The 24,294-nt window shown below is 54.6% G+C and overlaps 1 protein-coding gene across 1 annotated transcript in view; it reads right to left on the reverse strand.

Annotated features, from left to right (window-relative positions):
* Positions 1-5,847: 5,847 nt before the first annotated feature.
* The window catches only part of CFDP1 (chromatin remodeling protein CFDP1), a 68,260-nt gene continuing 49,813 nt past the window's right edge, over positions 5,848-24,294 (reverse strand). Inside the window, exons 6-7 of the mRNA XM_087740431.1 lie at positions 12,282-12,440; positions 5,848-6,622 (exon numbers count right to left, since the gene is read on the reverse strand). Of these exons, the coding sequence (XP_087596557.1) occupies positions 6,532-6,622; positions 12,282-12,440 (250 nt within the window). The 3' untranslated portion in view covers positions 5,848-6,531. The remainder of the gene's footprint in view (positions 6,623-12,281; positions 12,441-24,294) is intronic.

Below are 24,294 nucleotides of genomic sequence, written 5' to 3' on the forward strand. Positions count from 1 at the left end.
GTGATCTACCAGGCACGCAAGCTGTGTGGGCGTGCATGAGCTGCAGGACACGGGTGAGCTACATGGAAGCACACGGCCTGTGGGATACGTGCAAGCGGCAGGGATGTGTGTGAGCCGTGGATGTGCACAAGTTGCACAGACACGCATGCTGCTCACCAAGCGAGCATGGCCTGGCGCAGTGGTGTGCAAGAGCCAGGTGTGCACCAGCAGCGGGGGCACGGGGCTGTGTGTGAGTGTGGACAGAGCAGACAGGAGGCAGGGGTGCCCAGACAGCGAGCGAAGCACACGCACGTGGAGGCAGCACACGAAGCGTGCCCAGGGCCACGTGGGCGCCCGCGCGAGCAGGCGGCGAGCGAGCCTGCGTGAGAGCCACGGGGCCGGCGAGCGAGCGGCGCGTGCCGAGGCAGGCCAGGAATGCACCTCTGCCCGTGCACGTGCCTCCCGGCCCGCGTTCCCCCGCCACGGCATTTCCTCTCGCCCTCAGGGGCTACCTTCAGACCACGCCAGCGTGCGGTGGCAGAGTCGAGGCCAGGTTGCAAACATGTGCCCTTCCCCAAAAAGCAGGGTTTGTTCGGCTCCCTGAGACCCACCGCCACCACCCCCGGCACCAGTGACCTCCCTGCACCGTCCCCTGCTCAGAGGCAGGCTCCCCTCTGCGTTGCTGGCGGACAGGGAAACTGAGGCACAGCCGAGGGTAGGAGATATCCAGCAGCAGGGACTGTGGTCACACCCGCAAACCGCAGCCACCCTGGCAGGCGCGGCTGAAAAGACTGCGGTTTCCTCTTGTCGGTGGCAGCGGTGACAGTGCAGGGGCTGAGCCCTGCAGGCATTCCCAGGATGGGCTCCGAGCTCCCCAGCCCCACTCCCGCCACCGCAGCCGAGCCCACGAGGCCACGGTGTGTTTGCTTCGGAGACCCTGAGCCCGGCGAGGGCCTGTGCGGCCGGTGGCGAGAGTCTCTCCTGGGATCCCTGGGGTGTCCCCAGGGTGAACCTGCCACCGCACGGCTTTGGGTGGGCACCGAGGGGCTGCGAGCTTCCCGCTTCAGTACTTAAGAGCAGCAGGGATTTTATTTTTCCCCCTCCCCATGGCGATGCTGAGATCAAAGCACCTCCTGTCAGTACTCGATCCCGGCCATTTTTGGTGCATCGGAGCCAAAATTGCTGCTTGCATCTGCTGAGCGCCCTGAGCTGGCAACAGCTCCCGCGTCCCCTGCTTCCGCAGCCAAGCGCCCGGGGGGCGACAGGCACCAACAGGTCTCCCTTCTCTAAGAAAATGAAATGCCAAAAAGAAGATCAAAAGTGGAGCGTTACAGGGCCCCTGCGGTGCTGGGGATGCTCAGAGCCGGGTCGGTGCAGCTGGAGCATCCCCGTGCTGCTGGCGGTGGGGTACGGCGAGGGCCCCACCGGTCCTGCACCGTGGCTCTTCACCAGCTCTGGCGGATGCAGGACTGGGTGTTTTGGGATGGATGCTGCTCAGGATGCAGGTTGCCCCAGCAATGGTTGCTATGGGAAGCACTTCATTGGTGAAATTTCCAGACATATTCTGTGTCCGTCATTGTCTTCGGGGGAGTCCCCCCACGTCCAGCGAGCCAGGCACGGCCGGCTCCACACCGGGCAGGCTGCCGCCACGTCTGCAGGGGACTATCTGTGCTGGGCCCGGCTTTTCCCAGCTTTTCCCGCTGGGTCCTGGCATGGGAAGGTGTTGGAGGGCCCCAAATGGGGGGTTCGGGGGAGCACGGTGGGTGTCCATGGGACCGGGGGAGCAGGCTGTGCCGTGCCATGCCATGCTCTGTTAATTGGCTAATTGCCGATTAATGCTCTGTGGGCTCAGCTGTGCCCCAACCATCAGATGGGATGTGTTTTGGTGAGCCCATGCCGGGGCACAGCTCCGGGACAGCGGGACATCCTGGGAAAGGGGGTGGCACTGCGACACTTGTGGGTCTGCAGCCATCCTCAGCAGGGACCAGCGGCTCTGGACGGGGCTGCCTGCTCCTGCCTGCAGCACCTGCCCACGGCCCCGCCAGGTCCGCGCTTCGGAAAGCTGCCTCCCACCTCCTGGAGCAGCAATAGGATTACACGGGACTGAGTCGCCTAGCAATGAACGGAGAAATAAATCCTATAAGGCAGGACGGGATTTATTAGACTTCAATATTCTGGAAATAATGAGGACATTTCTTTTGGCTTGTAATATCACGGGACCCAACAGGATCACAACAAGGATTTATCCCCATGCCTTTCCGTGGCGCTGGGTCGGTTTTTAGCTGTGGAGAGGAGACGGTGGGGGAGACCGCTTGCCTTTCCGAGAGCAGGATGGCGGGGCACCCCCTCATCTCCAGAAAAGCCGAGGCGGAGCGCAGACCTCGGGCTGCCCCAACAGTAGCAGCTCTGTTCATCTCCCCATTCATCCCCTGGCGAGGGCTGGCGCTGATCCTCGCCCCTGGCCGGGGCTCACTGCTGGGAGTGGGAAGGGCTGGCTGTGCCACCGCGTCCAGCTGAACTTCAAACGCCAGTGCCAGCACCCACCTGGGGTGGGGACCCTCACTCGGATGGGGTGGGAGACCTGCAACCGCCCCGTTACTCCCCATCAGCCCTGAACCCACCGCAGCCAGAAACCCCGCTGCGCTGCTGGACAGGACATTGCTGCGAGGAAAAGAGATGGGAGAGGCTGAAAACAGCAGCTTGGAGAAGAGGATGCGATGCCCTCAGCATCGCTTCCTGGGCAGCAGCTCCTCGTGGCCCCGGTCCCTGCGGAGAACTGCTGCCCCGGCTGCAGGGAGATGGCTCCGGGGCCAGCCCCGTGCTCTGCTCCCTCCTTCTCTCGCCTGTGGCATGGCACAGCGTCACACTTTGCCCCACGGTGGCTTGGCTGGCCCCCAATCCCATCACGGTCCTTGGGATGGCCCAGCGGGGGCCCGCGGGATGCACCCCCTGGGCAGCCAGCTCTCAACCTCCTCCCACGTCGAGAGCCGGTCGTTTATTCCCACATCCCTATCACCGGAGCAGCTTTAAACGCACGATGTTACCTCCCCGTCCGTGATTCCCCCGGCCCTGTAACAGCCTCCCCAAACCCCACGAACAGCCCCATGAAGGCAAGCCCACGGGTGCGGGTTGGACGCAGCCGGTTTTGCCGCGGCTCCGGAATGCGGCCGCTGCAGCAGAAGCCCCGACCGTCGGGGCACGCAGACACAATCGCTGCCTTGTTCGGGGCCCAGCCGCACAAGGGGCCCCTTCAGGCGGCTGGGTAAGGGGGAGCTCCTCAGGGTGAGGTGATGCTCAGGCCATGAGGGACTCCTTGCAGGGCCAAAATTATCCCAAGCAAATGCCCTGGGTGGGTCCTGACCCACATGAGCTTCCCAGAGAAGAGGGTTCAAGGTGGGGATGTCTTGAAAGAGGGATCCGCATCTCCTGGGAGCTTTTCTCCCCCCAGAAAGCTCAGGGCCGGCGAGGATGCTGAGGGCTGGAGGGTACTGGGGCCACCCCCCTTCGTGGGAAGGCGGCTCGGTGATGGAAATAGCAAGTGGAGTGAGGTTTTGGCTTTTTCTTTTTTCCTTCCTAAGCAGCCAAGCTGTGTTTTCTGGAGACCTGTAAATCACTCCTCATCTTCAGGAAAGAAAGGCGAGGAATACATGATCCAACCAAGCAAAAACGCGGGACACTTGGGAGCGCGTGCGGAGGAAGCCAGGAATCAGCCCCAGGCTGGAGGCTGCCTCCCGGCCGTCCCTCCGAGCCCGTCCCAGCTTGCCGGGCTGGGAGCTGGCACCGCAGCCCGGCATCCTCCGAGCCGAGCTGGGCACGCCATGCTGCCGCGAGCTGGGGAGCCCGGCAGAGAGGGGAGCCGAAGCTCTTGGCCACTGCCGTTAAACCACACTTTTCCAGCAGGTCAGGTTGCTTCCAAGATTTCAAAATTTTCCACATTTGCTCAGCTGAAGGGAAGGAAAAAACCCCAGAGAAGAGAGGCTGGAGCGCTTTTGGAGAGCAGTGCTGGGCTGGCAGGCAGGATCCCTTACACTGGGGTCACCAATTTTCCCAATTTACCAGCGTGCCAGTGGAGGCTGTGCTGGCCAGATCCTACTACCACACTGCTAGCGTGCATGTAAATCCAAAGCCATCCCCCACGAGCCCGATGCTGCTGCAGAGCTCTCTGTGGACACAGCCTGGAGCTCTTTAAGGCTTTTAAGAGCAGGGCTGGGTTTGGTGCCTCTGGCCTTCGGGATCTCCAAAGGTTCCCCTGTTGCATCTCTGTTCAGCTCTTGCTTATAACAACACACAGCATTATCTTCCATTTCTAGACCCCAAGATGCTGTTGAGCTGCTGGAGCAGAATGAGCCCCAAAACGCAGCCGCATCAGAGGCCCAACACCGCAGGCAGCACCCAGCAGCAGCCGGGATGCCTGTGCCACAGCGAGGATTTCAGCTGGCAGCCCCCAGGGAGCCAGATGCTGCGGGGACCCAGCCTGGTGCGGGGGTGACACGACCCTTCCCTACCTCCGCACTGCGTGCGAGGCCCCAGGACCACAGTCACGGGGGGACACAGGGCAGAGAAGATCCCCAATATCCCCTCCTCTTCTTAGCCCCAGCAGAGCAAAGCACAGCAAAAGGCAAATCATTTCCCCTGCTGCCTGCTCAGTGCTTACAGTGGGCCCAGCCCTCCAGCCCCGCTTGCGGCCGCCCTGGCTGAGCTGCCACCCGTGCATCTCGCCGTCAGCGAGGATCTGCTGCAAAACAAGCCCTGGGTTGCCTTGGGGTCCCTGCTGGGAGGGACCCTGCAGGCAGGGCAGGACGCAGCTGGCTCCCCAGCCCAGCACATGGGGAGGAGAGAGGGGGCTAGAGATGGTCCTGCACCACCCTAAGCGGGCCAGCAGCCCAGCTACTGGAGCAGCACCTGCCTTACGCTGCAGCCCCCTCAGAGGTCCAGCCCAGCAGCCGAGGCTGCTCGCTGTCAGCCAGGAGTCCCCAGCTGAAACCTCCCTGCAACAGTGCCCCGGACAGGGACTCCAGTTGTTTTTGCAACCAAAACCAAAGCAACTGGCTTGGAAGCGTTTGGAGATGAAAACATGTCATCACCCCCGTTGTTTTGTTTCTGTCCAATTTCAGGCTTGTTTAAGCAGGTCCGTAACAGCTGATTCTGTACCTAACAGGGTGCCAAAGGCTGCAGCTCCCCCAGAGCACGTGGTGTTTTGTTCTCGTCTATCCTGCAACGCGGCCGCAGAGCAAGGGCTGACTCAGCAGCTGACACGCGAGCCCAAAGCTGAGACCATGTTCAGAGCTGCAGGCAAGGGGCCAGCGGCAGCGGCGGCATCACTCGCCCCGTTAGCAGGAAGGACGGGGCTTGTGCCGCTTTCCCCCCGGTGCAGCGCCGGCACGGGCCGCCCCACGGAGCGGGCTCAGAGCACCCCGTGAGGAAAGGCCGGTGAGCACCTCTGCTCCGAGGGAGTGCACAGGCCGAACATCGGGAGCTGCTGCTCTCAGCCAGCCAGAGTAGAAGGGATGGCCGAGATGACGGTGCATTGCTGGCCTCCAGCTCCGGCTTACTGCTCCACGCCCAGGCGCCTCAGTCTGCCCTCCCAGGCAGCTTCACTTGCTGAATGTCCCTGCATGACCAGGCCTTGGGTGGGTTTCCTTACTCCTGTAGCACTGCTACAGGAGGACTACGCTGTCCCCATCACCCCCCAGTACTGCAGAGGGAAAGCGATCCAAGCACTTGCCCTGACCCTCAGGCTGCTATCAAGGCAGACACCGGCCACCTCTGAGCAGGGATTTTCATGATCGCAGTCAGACACTCATTATGTGACCCTTCATTTCTTTGTCCTCTGCTTCCCACACAAACAATGCTGTCGGCATGCAAGAGTGTCGGGATGGAATACTTTATTCATGTGAACGCTCAGATCCTGGCCCGTCCTGCCGGCTGCAGCAGCTCCCATCTTCTTGACAGCGTGAACAAGGAAGGATTTCTTCATCACCTTGCTTAAACCCCCCCAGCATCATCAGACCCCACACACAAGTACAGACAGCTCAGCTTTGCCCAGGCAGGAGCGCAGCACGAAGGGGCAGGGAGCGCTGCGGGGCTGGCAGAGCAGGGAGAAGGGCTCCAGCCCCGAATCCCACAGCTTGCACACGCACAGCAGCCACGAAACCTTCCTGCAGCTCCTCTCTCAACCAAATACACCAGCCGAGCCTTAACCCAGGCTCCAGCACCCTCCCAGCCTCGGGGGCTCCTCCTGCTGCCAGAAGCACCCGAGGTTGGCAAAGGATGGGTGCTACCATCTCTTCTCCTTGGAAAGCCGCCTGCCAGAATCATGCTGGTCTCTTCTGTCACCTGCTGGACCATTTAACCCTCAAAGTGCCCCCTGCCCACTGACAAACACCCTCCCCAAACTATTACAGTAAAAGGAAAAACCTGTACGTTGAGACATACAGGCTGAGTCTTGGGTAGAGAACAGTTTCCGTGCCTGGTGGTCTGGCGGTGGCTGGCAGCCCCCAGCCAGCGCTTGGCACAGAAGGGAGCAGGATCCCCCGCGGCCACCCCAGCACATCAGGGCTTCATCCTGCTCAGTCTGATGTCGCGTTCGATTTCGAACTGCCTGTGATCCACGCGCTCCAGGAATGCTTTCCTCTCGATGTACCTGCAGGGAGGCAGAGAGGCAGAGGCTGTAAGCACTGCCTGCAGCAGCCAGTGCTGCCCCCAGCCCAGGGCAAAGCCGATCAGAAGGGACAAGCTCTCTTCCCATGAGCTGATCACTGCACTGAGCATCTCCTACAGACACCAGAACTGCTCCTCAGCCTGATGGGTGTCTCCTGGGGAACTCAGGGGTGAAGGGTCCCCGTAGGCTGGAGCCATGGGCTACCTGCTTCTGGTTCCAGCTCTTCTCTAACAGCTGAGAAATGAACCTGAACAACTTGAAGGGGCTCAGGGCAGGTCCTCAGCAGGAGAGGCAGCTCTGAGGCTGCCCAGGCGACCCTGCCCACGCACCCCCCCAGCAAAGAATCTCAAACCCAACCACAGCAGCAGGACCCAAGATACAAGCTGATAACAGGCACAGGGAGCAGCAGGGATGCAAACAGCATCACCCAGCAAGCCTGCAGCAGCTCAGGGATTCAGGCCAGGGGTTTCCCAGCCACCGACCAGCTCCTAACCACCTCTGAGTATTTACTTCTCCCTTTCAGCGAGGCACCTGAGCGCTGCAAGGAAGAAGGCAAGCACGCCTGCGCCTGGAAAAGCACCTTGTCGCTCATTAATGGCATGCAGCTGAATTTTAATGTACTTTGCTGCAAACCCTTGCCACAGATAGCTCGGGGCTGTGCTACTAATTAACCTACAGAGGGAGTGAAATTGCAATTCAAAACAGGAGCTGTAATTGAATCATCACAATTGTTTTGCATTTGTTCCAGGGTGGCAAACACTCTGCTGTCATGACAAGGTCATTACGCTCTGCACTGGCGCAAGATGCATGAGCCACTGCATTCGGCTTCTCTCTGCCGGTCACTGCTTTTCCTGCACCACAGCTCGTGCCTGCTAAGCAGAGAAGCCTGCTGCTTGAAAGCAAGACTAAAGGCTGCAGGGAAGATGAGCATCACCGGCTCTGTGGGTTTTCCAGGCTCCCGGGTGGCTGGCAGCATGCACGAAGGTGCCTGAAGACCCAACTGCACGGGAAGGTTGAAGCCCCCTCCCACCACCAGCAGTGGTCCCTCTAGGACAGAGGGGCTGCGCTGCCTTTGGTGATGAGGTCTCTGCTTTATGCTACAGCTGTCGAACCGGGGCTGAATGCGCTCCCAGGACCAGAGGGCCTTTGCCCTTGCTGCAAGGGATGGCCCTGACACTCCTGCCCACCCAGTCATTGGAAATGAATTAATCCAAATTCATTTCAGCGAGTGACTCCCCCCGAGCCGATGAACAGCCCTGTGCATGCCTGCTGCCACCCCATTCCCATCGCAGCCCGAGCCCATCTCGCGCTGACACAACTGGGTCAGCTCATCTCCGCCGGCTGCGAGGGGCAGGGGCCCAGCGTGGTGTAACGCAGACGATGTGCTGGCTGCGAGGAGGTATTTTTCTGGCCCCCTGCCCCTCGCCGTCAGAGGAGGGCCGTGCACCGAGGCCCCCTCCCCACGCCGGCTCAGGAAAGGCGGGCAGGGGAGTGTCACTTCCCTTCATCCCAGCAAGCAGGGAGGTGACCGGCTCCTGGGGCCGGGCTGGGAGAGGCCACGGGAAGGAAGTCGGGGGGGTCACGTTGTATATTAGTGTGTCATATTGCTGGGTGTGTGGTTTTCCTCCCCCTCTGCTGCTAAACACCAGCCGCAACCACAGCCGGGAAGGTGAGGGACAGGGTTTAACCTGGGAACACCCCGACTGCTTGGGCAGCAACAGCCCAAGCTACCGCATTTGAAACTCCTTCAGCCCCTCTGCGACTCCTTTCTCCCAGCCCCAGCAGGGGGTCAGTGCCTTCCTCCTCCTCCTCCATGGCTGCTGTGCCTCTCCAGCGGGCAGGGACTGGCTCCTGGGGGATCGATACGGATCATGAACCAGGAATGCGGTCTCACGGCCGCAGCCAGTGGCTCTGCATGGAGGAGGAACTGTGACATTACCCCCTGGCGTTGTCCTTGGCCAGCCACAGGAAAGCGCCGCAGGGGCCAGAGCAGACCCCACAAGGCACGGCCTGTGCCTGCACCAGGGTTTATGGGGCAGGCAGCCTGGGAACAAGCCCGGCTGGCTTGTACTGCTTGCACACGGAGGCTGGAGGACGCAAGCAGGGGAGCAGCAGGTCTGCAGCGTCAGTGCAAGCCCCCCTGCCCCACTGTGCCCCGGACCCTGCGCCTGAGCTGCGGCTCCGTCTCCGTTCCCAGCCTGGCTCCGTGCAGCCAGCAGCAAGGTGCTGCCAAACAGCAGTGCAAAGTGCACGAGCGAGGCACAAACACCCGTCCCGAGCTTGTCTAAATAACCTTTGCTACCTGAATCAATACCTTCCTGTAAATTATCAGCCTGCGTGGAAACAGGGCACCTGTGATCCACAGCAGAGGAAGGTAAATTTGTTGGGAGAAGAGGCTGTCTCTGCTAACGAGGGAAGCTGCAAACCGCTCTGGGGAGGGTTTCACTGGTGCTGCCTGTCCCCTCCGCCAGTCACCATCAGTCACCCAGTGCACCCGGAGCAGGGCTGCTCCCCCACTGGGCCTGCCCTACAAAGGTGGCCCAATTAAGAGGCCGCTACACATTTTCATTTATAAAGCACATCAGAGAGATCGACAGCAAAGGGGATAGCTGCCTCCGCTCCTTACTTCAGCCCCTCCTGTCAAATCCAGGACAGGCCCTCAGGATCTGACACAACCAGACTGCACAAGCCCAGATCCTGCTGCTGGGGAAATGCAAATCACCGTCTGGGGCTGGTGATACGAGGGGCAGAAAATCAGAGGCAAGGGTGGACACAGCCATGGGGCGGCACGTGTCCCCTCTGCCTCGGGAATCCTGGGGCCACGCCGCAGCTGGCTGATAACTGGCATCAGCAGCAGAAAGATGCCATGGCCCCATTGCTCAGCTGGTCACCAGCGTGCTGGCCGAGCACATGTTGCTGCTGGAGAGGGGCCGGGGAGGTCCAAGGTGTGGGGAGCTGCAGGCTGTGAACAGCGACTTCTGCAAGGTTACTGCGAAAAAGAAAAATACAGCCTGCCTTCCCTTCTGAGCAAAAAGAAATGCCTCCCGCCTTCCTCGAGACACATGGACCATCTCCGTAGTGCACAGGCACGCGTGGTGTTGGGTAGGTGCTTCCAGGAGCGAGTTGTGGCTTTCCTTGTCAGGCAGACGTTTTTAATTACAAAGCAGGACACGCAGGGACCAGAGGTTTCTAACACACGTCGGCACCAGGGATAAAGGCAGTGCCCCACTCCCTCCTGCCTGGGTTGAAGGGTTAACAACTGCTCATTACGACTTTTATAGCGATGTGTAAATGATTGCCTGCTGAAGGGTGAGCAGAGCCTACATTATTAAAGGAGAAGAGGCAGCTGCGGAAGGGACAACAGGCAAAACGACCTGAAGCTGGCAGCAGCTGTGTCTGCGTGATCTGCCCCCCGAGCAGGCTGGCTGCTTCCTAACGGTGCAGCACGCTTCACATCACGGGCGCTTACAGGTGGCCTGTAAGCAGAAATGCAGTGGGCTGCGCGTCCATCAGCTCCTCCCTTCTCCCTTCCTTTACCTTGAAGGTGGATGTAATTCACAGTGAGCAGATGCTCGGTTGATCCCCTCACATTACATGCCTGACTAGCACAAACAGATTGGTAAGGAGTGTCTAAAGTTATCATGGCTTCATGTTTCTTGTTTGTTTAATGACAAAAATCACTTGCCAATAGCCCAGTGGATTTTCTACTCTGGGATGTGACAGGCAGCAAAACGGAAAGCTGTCCAAGCTTACAGATGCTCTTAAAATTGCTCTGTTTTGCTCATCTTTTCGATGTGCTGATTCCTTCTTCAGCCTTCAAGGACCATTACGTTAGCATCCCTGAAAGGTTTGCCAGGCGTGAAGAGCGAGCTGTCCTGCTTGTATGGGGTAGGAAACAGCACTGTCCAAGAAAGGTCGACATACTAGGTTTGAACAAGCAAGAGATGCCACAAAACGCTCATGCAGGGCAGCCTGGCCTGTTTGGGGTGTGTACAGTCCAGCTGAGAGTGATGGATCCCAATTCAGGCTGATTCCACTGACTGTGGAAAGAAACAGTGTGTCCCAGCAATTGGCAGGAGGTGGTCTGGCAAAATTTTAATGGTGATACTACCACCATCAGCCCAGCCCAGAGCAGTGAAAGCCCAAAGCTGTTACCACACTTGGCAGCCACTCAGACATCTGCATAGGGTGAATTCTCACTCCACATCCCATCAGGACAAACCAGCCAGGTGCCACAGACAGAAACAGGACCCTTCCCTGGAGCTGGGTTCTCCCAAAGCAGCCTGCAGCTCCTGACAGGGCTTCATGGGAGAAACTCACCTTCCTCTTCTTCCTCCATCAGACAGAGCCTGGTACATGGCCTGGCTCTGTCTCCAGACTCCTGGCACGGGCCGTTTCAACGGAGAGCCTTGCATACAGGACTCTGGCTGTAGCATTCGCCATGCCGCAGACAGCATCGGCGATCATCTGGTGCGCACGTGCTCTGCCACACCTGTACGCGATGTAAATCACTCACCTCCTTGGATTTCAAGGATCTTGGAGGAACACCTGCCCCCCTCCAGCACTCCTACTGAATTGCTCTACTTGTTTACAGGCTGGATGGGGCTCTGAGCAACCTGATCTAGTTGAAGATGGCCCTGCCAATTCCAGGGGGGATGGACTAGATGACCTTTAAAGGTCCCTTCCATCCCAGAGCATTCTATGATTCTATGATTCAAGGGCAAGCGTTCCAAAGCAGATCAGGGCAGCTCTGACGGAGAAGGGGCACTGTGGAAGGGTGCAAGACCAAACTGAAAAAACCCAGCAGTTATAAAATACCTATTTGAAATACAAAATCCAATCTGTTGGAATGCAGAAGCTCTGAGTTTTTCCCGCAGAGTAAAAGAACAGCTTACGATAAAAATACATTTTATGAGCTGTCCACTAAGCCGGTTACGTTTTCCCAGAGCTTAGCAAAGCACTTGTAGTGGAAATACCGCTTCTGATCTTATTATCCTTCCCTGCAGTGCATGTTATTAACTTTCTGTTTTATTTACAGCATCGCCATTTACTTTTACGATACTTCCATTAACTTCATTGGAGTGAACATTGCTTGATGCACACAATCAACGCCCAGTGCTGCCATAATCTTTAACGCACCTTGCCAGCTGTTCTGGGTTTGCATACATCTTTACGCAGGAGGAGGGAGGACAGACGCAGCTACAACATGTCATTTGAAGAACGGAACAAAAAACATACCTCCCAATTTGAGACTTTTTTAAAAAAAAAGAAAAAAAAAGAAAACAGTGCAAAGGCAATTGTGTTTCCTCATGGGAGCACTGCATTAGACGGGTTCACGCTGCATTAGACCGGTTCATGCTGCGTCTGAGCCACTAGTAGGAGAGAAGATAAAGCACAGCCAGGCTTTGCTTTAGCTGGACTTGAAGAACTCATGAGGTTGTTAACGGAGAGCGATAGGTGCTTGCAGGCTTACCTGCCTCCCTGTGATACCTAGAGCAGCTACTGGCTTTATATATCCCTAGGATAAATCCTTAAGAAATCCCATGGGTTTGCTGAACTCTCTGTAGCAAGCGATGGGGTTCCTATATGTATAGGCAGTGGTGGGAAATGCTGGACTACTGCTAGGTAAAGTCCCTCTTACCCATCTTTCCCTCGATTATGGATCGCCAGCTCCTCCACAATCCCCTCCTCCTCCTTGAAGTTCTCCCAGTCCAGTTTAGATTTCTCCAGTGTGCTCATCTTCTGCTTTTTGGAGCCAATCTTCCCCAGGAGGCTGCTCATACCGCTTGGCCTCTTCACCCTGACAGAGGTAAGGGAGCAAACGTTACTTAAATGCAGGGAGACAGCATCAGTTAGCAGTTAAAAATGGAGCTGAGAAATGTCACGTGTGAGAGAGGTGGCCTTGATGGTGGTGAGCCACTGCCACTAAACAGATGGCCACCAACTTCAGGCAGCCTGCAGGCAGCAAGGTCACGCTTCCTGCAGATCCTGCTCCGCCGTTCCCCTGGAAGCAGCAGAGTTCATTACACACATATCTCAAGTGCTCGCTTTTTGTGAAAGGGCTTTTTCATTTATCTTCTTAAGAGAACAGAAAGCTTTCAGGCCAAGAGAGATCATTAAATCATCTAGTTTGACCCCTTGTATATACCAGGCCAAGTCATTCCACTGATCACCTCCGTGCTAAGCCCAGTTCTTTGTCTTCTGTTTAAAGTGTTGTTTTCTGGAAGGGATCCAGCCTCAGTGCGTCACCAGTGCTGACAACACATCTAGGAATTAACCATTTCCTTGGTATCAACACGCCTGTTTTCAACTTGATTTTGTCTAGCTTTAGGTTCTGGTTGCCGCGGCTTATTCTAAATCGAAGAGACTTTGGCGCCCAGGTGAGTCTCATTAGTAACGTACTCCTACACCATAACGAACTTACATCTGAATTATTTTTTTTTGACAAACAGATGGAGCTCTTTATGCCTCTCATTAAAATGCATTTTGTCCCAGCTTTTACGTCATTTCTAAAGTTTTGTCCCCCTGCTTACGTTTCAATAGTCCTTGAAGATGGGGGCACCAGAACCGCGTGTAACCCCCATCCTTCTCCTGATTTCAAATCTGTTTCTGTCCAAGGGTTGCCTAAATCCTGTTAGTTACACCATCATGCGACACGTTGAGTCCCAGTGCACGTGCACTGCGACCCTCCACCATCTCCCAGGTCCCTGTTTAGCAGGAAGACCACCTTGGTCTTTCATCGCCTTGTTCTTAGAAGACCAAAATTCCACCCACGTGGCAGGGCCCCCGAATCTCCCCTTGATGCTGGGAAATGCACACACAGGGACTCAGGTCAGCCGGGTCACCCTCCGAGGAAGACAATTCTCAGGGCCAGGAACCCGTAAAACAAACTCCTGTTAACCCCTTCTTAACCCCCCAGGAGAGGGGGGCAAACAGCATCCCATTGAATTTGGTGTTTACACACATTCCAGAGATAACTTCAGATCTGCAGGGCCCTTGCCTCTGCAAGAAGCCAGAGAGGAAATGATTCTCGTTCCTGAGAGATGGAGGAATTTGGGGAGGGGGGGGCCCAAGGAAGGCAGCCAGGTGAGCGTGGCAGACTGCTCTCCGTCAGTTCTCTCCAAGCACGTCCTGCCCAGGGGTAGCCGTTCTTGGGAACACATCCAAAGCTGTCCTTATCGGATCATTAGCATGGTTTATGCTTCCATAATTTGCAAGCCTCTAAAGGAAAATAATTCCACAGTTTATATGGAATTAAATCAAAGAAAATGACATGTTTGTATGCCTCAGCCAGAAGATTCTCAATGCAAGAATGGCTGGCCATGGTCACTTGGGGTTGCAGCTTCCTGACACAAATATATTTGGGCTACAAACCCTGGATTAAGGGCATCTTGGCAGGCTCTGTAGCCACAGGACAAAGCTGCCTGCCCCTCCTCATACTGCCCAGCCAGCGGAGCAGAAATATCCTAGGACCTGGCCCTCTTATTCCTTTCAGTCCCTGCCCACTGCTAGAGAACGTGCCAACAGCCCCCACTTTCACTCTCCGGAGACACAGAGCAAGCTGGATGCTCTTTTATTCACCTTTATCCCTGAACGTCTCATCAAGATGTCTACAGCTCTCACACCACAATCACACAATACAACCCTGATTCTCGCTCGGCCTCCCATTCTCCCTTACTTTTCAAGGCATGATGGCTCCGAGTATCCTTATCTGCAAGTAGCAGGAAAGTGGTGCAAGGGGGATAAACGTGCAAAGATGTTCTCAGCTCAAGATAAAACTGGAGAGATTTGGTTCCCACATCTGGCTATCCAGGACTACATGAGAGCCTTGCACAACCACCCAACCCAGTATCAGATGCGTGTTCAGGTTGCAAGGGAGTGGGAGGAGAGGAGACATGACAAGTAAGAAGGTGAAAACAAACAAAATATTGGGCAAGCATCCCCTGTGGCAGTCCCTGCTGAGCAGCTGCCTGGAAGGCAGAGCCTGGTGCTCGAGCACGGCAGTTCCTTACGCTGCACTGGGAGGCCTTGGGTTTTAGCAAGGGACTTAAAGTAAAGATGCTCTGAGACAGACTTAGAGAAGTGCTATGGCTGATCCAGCTGGCAACGCTCCTCTCCCCCCAGCCTGACAGGCAGAAGATGGTTAAATTAACACAAGGTATTCAATTTCTCTGAATACGCTTAATGTTCCAGACTCACTTGTGCTTACAATTCTGCCTACCTTTGAAGTGGGAGAAGCAGGGAGGCAGCAATGGAGGGTGTTGTCCCTTGTCCCTACATGTCTCCTAAATGTTTTTTGGGGCAAAGAACCCCAATGGCATAAGAGCCATCTCACCTGTCCAAGGGCACTCACAGCTCACCTGCATCCACCAGCCCTTCTGTGGGTGGGAGCTTACAGCCACTGTACAGCTGTACTGCAGACAGGCCTGACTCTGCAAAAGACATAGCATGCACCTGGAAAACCCACTTGAAGCCATTTCAGGATCTCTCCTGGGTGTTAGAAGTATGCCTGTCCCACAGAGCGACAAGCAGGCTCAGAGGCAGGCTCACACATGTCGAGACTGATGCCTTTTCGGCTGAACCTTGGGCTGTCAGCTGCCGGTGGGGAAGAGCTGAGTCAGGACAGCGGCCAATCAGCCAGGCTGGGCTGCAGCACACATCCCTGCACGAAACACAGACTGGGACACGCTGACAGGCAACTGCTGTCCCTGAACCACAGTGGCGGATATCCATGAGCGAAGGGAACCAACAGCAAGATGATTCGTGGCCAGGTGGAAGCAGAGGCGGTGCCGGCTTCACAGCAGGGAGCAGGGGCTGCAGGCTAGGCGAAGGTCGCTCGTCACACATCTTTTCTCCCATGGGAATTCCTGGCATAAATTAACAACCTCTACATGCACACATCCATCTGTAAGTGCTCAAGGCCTCTGTATCTGCTCTTGGCCATGGATCTCAGGAATATCCCTTAAAAGACACAACTCACCCCATGTTTGAAGCTACAGAGTCTAGGTTATGAACATGGACCTCCACCAAGGGCTTCCAGATAGTCACGAGAATACTCCCAAGTCAATGGTCCCTTCAAGACAAGGGAACCTAACCAAAGAGGGCAGGCTATGTTGCACCCTCATGTTGATGACTACTCCAAAAATACTGCTAATATCCAGTGTCAGCCCCATGCTGGAGGCAGGCCCTGGGCTGGATGACCTGGCTCTGCTCCTGCCTGGACAATTCTGGGCTGTTTGCAGCAGGACCAAGCCTGGGCCAGGCACGGGCTGAAGGACATGTTCGAGTCTGCTGCTGAGTCTTCACTCTGCGCTGAGCCTTTCATCACCCTGAATAAATCCAACAGCAAACCTGGGGGTGGGAATTCCTATGCTTCTGCCAAAATGAAGTAAATGAGAGACATTAAAGTCCAATTAAAAACTTGCATGGCCTTAAATGCCTCATCTGTTTAAAAAGCAAGTAAAGGGGCCTGATTAATTGCATTCAGTGCCAACAAGAGGAATTATTACCCTTTTTGTACTCATTAAGGGTATCTGCTGTGGCATCTTTAATCACCAAGGCATTTAAAAGAGAGAAAGTAATTTGCTAAGACATAATGGATCCCAGGGACAAGAATCAGGACAATCGCCTATTTAGGACAAGACACACTGTTACTTTCCATGATTAAAAAGCATGGCCCAAATCAGCTCAGAAACCAGCAAATAAGCGTGCTGGTGAGCTCTGCCTTGGCGGGGGGAGTCCCCTGCACTCATCTGGTGTCTTCAGGGCAAGGACATGCCTGGGCATCACCTGGCACTGTCACACACCGGGACAAACAGCAAGCCAAGGGCTCCCTTGCTGTCCCACCACGGGCGAACATGCATTCCCATCCTTAACAACGAGGCTTCTTCCCATCTCAGTGTGAGCCTGTAGCTCGACCGGGAGCTTGGAGAATTGCTGCTATACCAATGATAAAGTGGCACTGTCACATGTAATCCCTGCTGTCTTGTAACATGAAGGTCGGCAGCATCCGGGAAATGTGTGCCTGCCTCCAAAGAGGCAGACTTCATCACAAGCTTTATAAAATAATCTTCAAGCAATAGGAAAACAGGGCTACAAAGGTCTCGTAGTGCATCCCGCCAGCCAAAGCAAGGTGAGTTCCTCCCGCACCCACCCAGGGATGGGTGCTCTGAAGGCCTCTGACACCAACCCCACATGCACTAGAGGTTTTGGTACTTCATCAGCCTTTCACTTATGTAAGTTTTCCCCAATGACTAAATTTCCTCGCTCAGCTTATGACTTGTTATCTTCTTCCTAGTAGCTACTAAGAACAGATCATTCCCTCACTTTTCACAGCAGCCTTTTATGTCTTTGAAAGCTTTTCATATCCCCCTCCTGCTCAGCTTGCTCTTTCCTAGACTAAACAATCCCGGGTCCTTTCAAGCTTTTCTCATTCCTCATGGTTTCCAGCCCTCTGACCACTCCCGTTGCTCTCTCCGGACTCTCTGCTATTGGCCCACATCTTCCTCGAAATGCAGCATCCAAAACGGGAAAGAAAGGGCTCCAGCCACGGCTTTACCGGCACCGGGAGCAGGAGGAATACTTCAGATGCCTTGTGAAGCATGCAAATCCTTACACGGCCTCCTATGACGTGTTCCTTTTTCACAACCGTGTGACAGTGTTGACTCATGTCAGCCTGTGATTCACTGAGATTTTTGTCTGCTCTGCTGCTGCCAAGCCAGTTATTTCCTTCCTCGATTGGTGCAGATGATTACTGCTACCCGAAGGCAGAGCTTTGCACTGGTCCTTCTGTGCTGTTTCTCCTGCTTGCCCTCACGTTTCCCTCGACACGGCAGATCCCGGATGTCTTCGCAAATCAGCCTCTCCTATTCACAACACCCATGCCGCAGCTGTTGAAGAGTAACACTGGGGAAAGTACCTCCCATCTTTCTAAAATACCAATAGAGACAATTTAGCAGCTGAACCAGCACCAGTTGGCCAAACAAGATCAAGCTGATGGCCAGAAGCAGGCAGGGACCAGGAGGGTCAGACTGCAGGAGGAGCTCTGACAGTTCATACCGTCTGACTCCAATGAACGAAGGGTGCCCAAAGGACACCTACTCACATATTGATCAAGGAGCCAGCAGTGTCCCCAGCTCCAGCCTGGCCTCCACCCTTGGGGATCACAAACCCTCTGCTGCTGTGTTTCTGCTGGCTCCGCGGGAGCGTGCAGACCGCAAACCCTGAGCTGCTTCTCCATCCGCCTTGTATCATCCTCCTTGTTGTGGATAACAACAACTTGTGTAGCAGGAAGGTCCTACTTCTGTCTTCTATCAATACTTTTAAGAAGGGCTCAATTCATAAGAAGCAAATGCTGAACACAAAATAGGATGTTACTGATGCTTAGCTAACACCCCAACACTCCCCCACCCCCCTTCTCGTTATGTCACGTTTTGGGTAAACAGTGTGAGCAAACGCACTTAAGAGGACAGTCACTGACGTACACAAATCATGAGCAGGATGCTTGGTTTTCCCCTCTTGATGAAATCCAGCCCCCCGAGCCCCTGCTAAACAGAGTGGCTAATAACCTGTTTTGTCAATGAGGATCTTGTGATAAAGTGGCTGCTGCAAGACTTGGACCAAGCAGCACATTTTTTTAGATGGTGCTGATTCTACCATGGCATCCTGCACACCCTGTGGCTACGTGGTGGAGGAGACAAGACAACAGAGCGGGACATCTTCTCTGGCCTCATTGCAGGCTTTTGCACCTCCCAGAGCAGAGACAATTTGGTGCTGGGCACTCTATCATCTTCCAGCATACATCCAAAACAGCTGGTGACTCTCGGAGATGACATGATTTCATCAGAAGGAAATCTTGCGAGGCCAGGAAAGAACCCCTATCTCCTGCCCCAGCCTTTGCACACAGATTACCAAAGAAATCACCTTTACCATTTACCACTAAAAATGGCAGGTTACACCTACAGGTGTAACCTGTACACAGGTTAACAACCTAACACCTATTCCAGGTGTAGCCTGTAAAAGGCTGGTGACGCTCTCAAGGAAGGTTCAGAACCAGGATGGATAGTTTGGTGCGTTAGATGACAAGACCATTGCAATGGGCAAGGGCCCTTACGCTGTCTGGCACAAGAGGACAAGCAGGAGGCATCTGCTCTCAGGTCTTTCAGCACAGCTGAACAGCTTTGCAAATCTTCAAGCAGAAGAACCCAACTCAAACATAAGCTCTAGCACAAACCGCTTCCCTGCTGGCTGCCGGCAACGTAGAGCAGCACGACAGATCCCACTGTCAGAATAGGATGCCGGCAAGTAACTGCCCCCGAGTGCGGAAAGGTGGTGTCTCAGGCCACACAGCCATGAAAGTACCATGTTCATCATCAAGCCCTGGCTCTCCTGCAGCCCCTCTCCTTCCCAGCTCCCTTCCCCACCGGAGCCTGCGATATTTCCTTGGAGCACAGTGACGGCAGCGCTGTTCCTGTCACCCCAAGCGCTTCGATAGCAGGGACACAGGTGAGAAACTCTGCCACTCAGCAAAGGGAAGAGCACAAGGTTTCATAAATAGCAGTATCTATTCCTGCCATAAACTGCCGTAAAGCTGAATAGTTTCCTTAACGGCAGGAAATGGTTCTCATGCAAACTAACCACAGCTGGGCAACTGATGCAGCCAGTAAATACTTTCATTATAATGAAGTGGAAGATTCCTGCCCAGCGCACCACCCGCCCCGCTGCCCTCCCTTCAAACAACAGCGTGCATGGGTGGGTAAGAGACATTGCGCGAGGAGGATGTATGCAGAGACCCGGCTGGTGGCCCGTGCACCAGCTCTGCTGTTCACTCCCAGCCTCTCCAGACCATCTTCCTCGACAGAGGAACGAGAACACTGGAGGGGAGGAAGACGGGCACACGGCAGGAAGGTAAGCGTGGTGCCATCTGCTCCTCAAGGTCAGGGTGGCCCGGCTGGACGGAGCAGGCAGCAGCAGAAGGACGGTGCCTGGTATTGCCAGCTTGCAGGAACCTTCCCCAGAATGATAACAGGTCTTCCTCTTCAGACCCTAAAACCGACCAGCTCTTCCCATTCCTCACCCTGTGTAACCAGCCAGGGACAGAAAAATCTCCCAGGCCAAACCCAACTGCATTTCTTTTTTTTATTTTCCCACTTGGCATCGTTTCCTAAACTGGCACTCAGATGGATGTGGAGAGCAGCCCAGCTCATTCTCAGCCCTGCCTGTCACAACAGGTATTTAAAAAAACAAACAAGAAAGCCTCCCTGATGCCAAACAAACAAACATTTAAATCCCAGGTGGGGAAAAAAAAAAAAAAGCAAGCGAGGAGGAAATGAAGATAAAAGCAGGGTGGATGCTGCTGGAGCGCTGGCGGGGTGGTGATGATCCTGTTTGGATGGCAGCGCCCAGGCCTGGGCAATCGCGGGGCAGGCTGGCAGGGAGAGGACTGCCCGACTCCCACCGCAGGCCGAGGAGCTCGCTGCCAGCTCAGATAGCGGTGCCTCTCCATATGCTGAGCTGGTAGCAGATACCCTAAAGCACGCATAAACCGAGCCAAAGAACCTGCCTGAAACGCTCTAGGAGTAGCAGTGATTTTTGAGGCAGGGTTATAAACCCGTATCTTTGTAGGGAGGATCATAAAGCTTCTTGCACTCTGAAGAGCCACGTGCACCAGACCACCATGGAAAAGCAGCCACGACTGAGGCAAAACCCATTTGGTGGTCCCACGGGGCACAACGGAGCAGGCAGCACAAGCAGCTACGTCCAAAGGTAGCAAGAGATTCAAGTACACTGGCAAAATGCAATTACCCTGCCTGCGATCCTGCCAACAGACTGAGGCAAATTTATTTCTACTGCGTGGAGGGCTTTGCTGACAGGAGCAGTCGGCAGCTCCCGGTGAGAATACCCTGAGTACAATTACCCCGCAGAAGGTGGCTGGTCTGACTGCAGCAGGGCCAGCCTGAAGTACTTACAGTGACGACAAGGAAACGTGGGTTATAACTCCAGCCAACAGCGTGAGTTAACTCTTCTCAGGCTTTTGTTCAGGCTTGCCAACCCAAGTTAACCCCAAGCTGCTTTGCCATCACTGCTGTTGCAATGCAAGCTAGCAAAATCTGAAGAGCTAAGCTGAGCCCCAGGTCCCTCCTGGTTTTTGATGCCACCCCATGTCCCCCAACACCCCAGGACAGTCTCACAGTGAAGACCCCTTGTGCTGGTTTTGGCTGGGATAGAGTTAATTTTCTTCACAGTAGCTAGTATGGAGCTATGTTTTGGATTTGCGCTGAAAACAGTCTTGATAAGACAGGGATGTTTTAGTTACTGCTGAGCAGTGCTTACACAGAGTCAAGGCCTTTTCTGCTCCTCACCCCACCCTACCAGCGAGGAGGCTGGGGGTGCACAAGAAGTTGGGAGGGGGCACAGCTGGGACAGCTGACCCCAACTGACCAAAGGGATATCCCGCACCATATGACGACATGCTTAGCATATAAAGCTGTGGAAAGAAGAAGGAAGGGGGAGGGACATTTGGAGTGATGGCGTTTGTCTTCCCAAGTAACCGTTACACGTGACGGAGCCCTGCTTTCCTGGGGATGGCTGAAGACGTGCCTGCCGATGGGAAGGAGTGAACGAATTCCTTGGTTTGCTTTGCTTGCGTGTGGGGCTTTTGCTTTACCTATTAAACTGTCTTTATCTCAACCCACGAGTTTTCTCACTTTTACCCTTCTGATTCTCTCCCCCATCCCACCGCGGGGAAGTGAGCAGGAGGCTGTGTGGTGCTCAGTTGCTGGCTGGGGTTAAACCACGACACCCCTACATGACCACTGATGCTCACAGCTTCTTTCCACTTGTAGGAAGTCTTTGACACCGACTCTGCTGGCCTGAGGAGGTAATCCAGGATCACAGCACAAAGCAGAACTACTGTTAAAATAAGCAACCTGTCAGACACATACGGAAGAGAAGGTGTAACCTCTCAAAAAGCAAGAGTGACAGCTCTCCTTCCCGCACACCTGCCTGCCTTCCTACCGCCAGGGTCTACAGGCAACAGAGTTTAAGATGGAGATAAAACACACTGCCAGGCAAGGACAGCCGGACTGCTACACCCTGGCAGCCCTGGCCGAGATGATGCGGTTTCCATCAGCGTGGAGAAGCAAGGGCAGATGTGACAGACTGAATGTACGCGTGATGCTGCCTTGGTGAGGGCTGCTGCAGGCAGTGGCAGAGCTTGCCACGGGCACAGCTGATTCTGGATGTATTTGTGTCTAAATATAGTCAGTGGGGGAACAGAGATTTGTCACAGGGGAAAAAACATGTCACTCCCACCTCCCAGCGGCAGTGAGCAACAGCCCGCCAAAGGGCAACGCTGCAGTATTGCAGCTACTGTTTTATCACTGGATTTGTTATTAATCCAGCACAGTGAGTTTCTGTGGGACTTCACAAGTTGCGAAGGCTGCTTTGCTCTGGCAGAGTGCACCTCACCTTCAGGAGGGAAATAAGCGTCACGGTACCAGCTTATGAACAGCGTAACCGACACGAAAGGTGGCGAAGGGGCTTGCAGAGCATCATGCCATGGGGCTCCAGCGGAGATCCCAGTTAGTGACTTCTTTTCTGGTGCACTCTCCAAGATATACAGATACTTCATGCTCACTTCCACACCATGAATTGTGCTGCAATAGGCCTTTCCAAAGTGCAGGGCTGGAAAAACAGACCTAAGGGCTGCCTTGTTCCAAAACAGGACTGCACAGCTGTAGTACCCCTTTGTTCTCCAGTCTGTTCCCCAAACTGGGAAAAAACCCAGGTGTAAATACACAGTAATGGTGCACACATGAACATAGTTATTCCAAGAATAAAAGCAGAGTTGGGTCTCCATGTGCACCAAGAGGCAAATTTGCTGAGCAGGGGAGAGATGGAATGCTTTGGCTCAGGAACGGCGGAGAGCAGCAGCAGTAACACAGGTGCACAGCTCTGCCGGAGCTGGCCTTTCCTCAAGCAGGTCCCATCCCATAGCATCTAGGTCTGCACCACCTCTCTGGAGGGCCTGGTTGAGAAACATGGGCTGGAGCCTCATTTTACAGGCTTTGGAGGACATGCTCATCAAGAGATGATCAAGCACATCAGCTCTCGGGGAGCTGGCTGGCTGAGGCAGAGCCCCTGACCTGCAGGTCCCCTTATCAGCAGGAAGGGCTCATTAGGGAATGGACCAGGGTTTCCTGCTCAGGACCGAACCCTTTGTGAAGGGACTGCTGCCATGGAGAACCCGCTTCCTAACAGCCAGAGGAAGCAAAATATTTTCCTTGGGCCTCTGAGACAGAGTTGCTATGGGGTGGTTGTCAACAAAATAAAGTTGCACTTGTGGAGCTGGGCAGCGCACGCCATGCACGGGCTGTTACTGCAGGATAAAGGTGCTCCCAGCAGCATCACTGCCTGCCCCGAGCGCTGGGGACGATTCAGAGTGGCATAAGGCCCCTCTGTACCAGTGTAACTGCAGCTGCCCTCCGGGCTGTACTGGCAGAACTATTTGAGCAAAAACAAAATCTCGCACCCTCCTAATCAGTATGACATTGTGCGGAGACCACGGCTCGCTCTGGCTTCTCTCCAGCCCGGAGCACAGACAGAGGCTGTTTCAGTAGCAGACTCTCCTAATGTATTTGCAGTGGGCCAGCCAATTACGTTACAATATCTGCGTATGGAGCTCAACAGGAGCTTAATTGAAAGAGCTGTAGCATTCAAATGACTTTTGATACTATGAAGACGTTAACGATTCCAACCCAGCACTAACCAGCCCTGTCTGATGCTCGGCTGATGGGTAAGGACCTGTAACTCGGGGCTTGGTCTGCAGCCAAAGCTACACCCCTGTTAACTCAGCACAGCACCGCAGCTGCGGCCAAATGCTTCCCAGCTGGAAGCTGCAGCAGCTCCTCACATGAGCTCTCCTCCACCCAAGGCATCCACACAATACAAAACAGACCTGCTCCTGCCACTGAAGGACCACGTACATGCACCAGAACTCCCAAAACTGGTCCCACATGGACTAATTTGAACCTGCAAAGCACTGCTTGCATTTATGCTTTTTATTGAAAAATATCACGCATTCTCTTCATATATATTTTATGTTGCTCTTAAGTTCTGTAAACATTTTTGGATAATAAATGTCCCAGTTTCAAACTGATTTTGCTACACCAGCAGAGAACCAGTACACTGACCCCACTCCAAGGTGGTGGGCTACATTTAATTTGGTATCTTAGTGCTGCCACTGAGAAGTAGCAAGAAATGCCTTTTATAAAGCTGTAACCATCTGCACTGTGTACGTGCGTGTGGGGGGGAAGGTGCCCTGCCTCTACTATTCTCATTTCTGATCCAATGCACAGAAATCAGCAAAAATGCACACACACACAAACCGCCAGCAAGCTTACACTCTTACGTGGCTGTGAGGCATCTCACACCCCAACAGCAGGCAAGAGCAGAAACTGAAAGTGAGAAGGCATGATGCTTTTGGTACCCACGTCTAACAGGCTGATGGCCTGAAAGCTGCCAGAAGCTACTGCAAGTCGGTAGCTGTGGCATACAGCACGCTTGCTGGGCGACATCTTGGATCACACGCTGGAGCATTTTAGAGTAACACCCTGTATTAAGCCCATATTTAGCCATGGAAATAAGTGTGACTT

This window comes from Nipponia nippon, unplaced genomic scaffold, assembly GCF_047370975.1.
Source record: "Nipponia nippon isolate SJK-2023a ecotype South Korea unplaced genomic scaffold, ASM4737097v1 scaffold_7, whole genome shotgun sequence".
Taxonomy (NCBI): Eukaryota; Metazoa; Chordata; class Aves; order Pelecaniformes; family Threskiornithidae; genus Nipponia; species Nipponia nippon.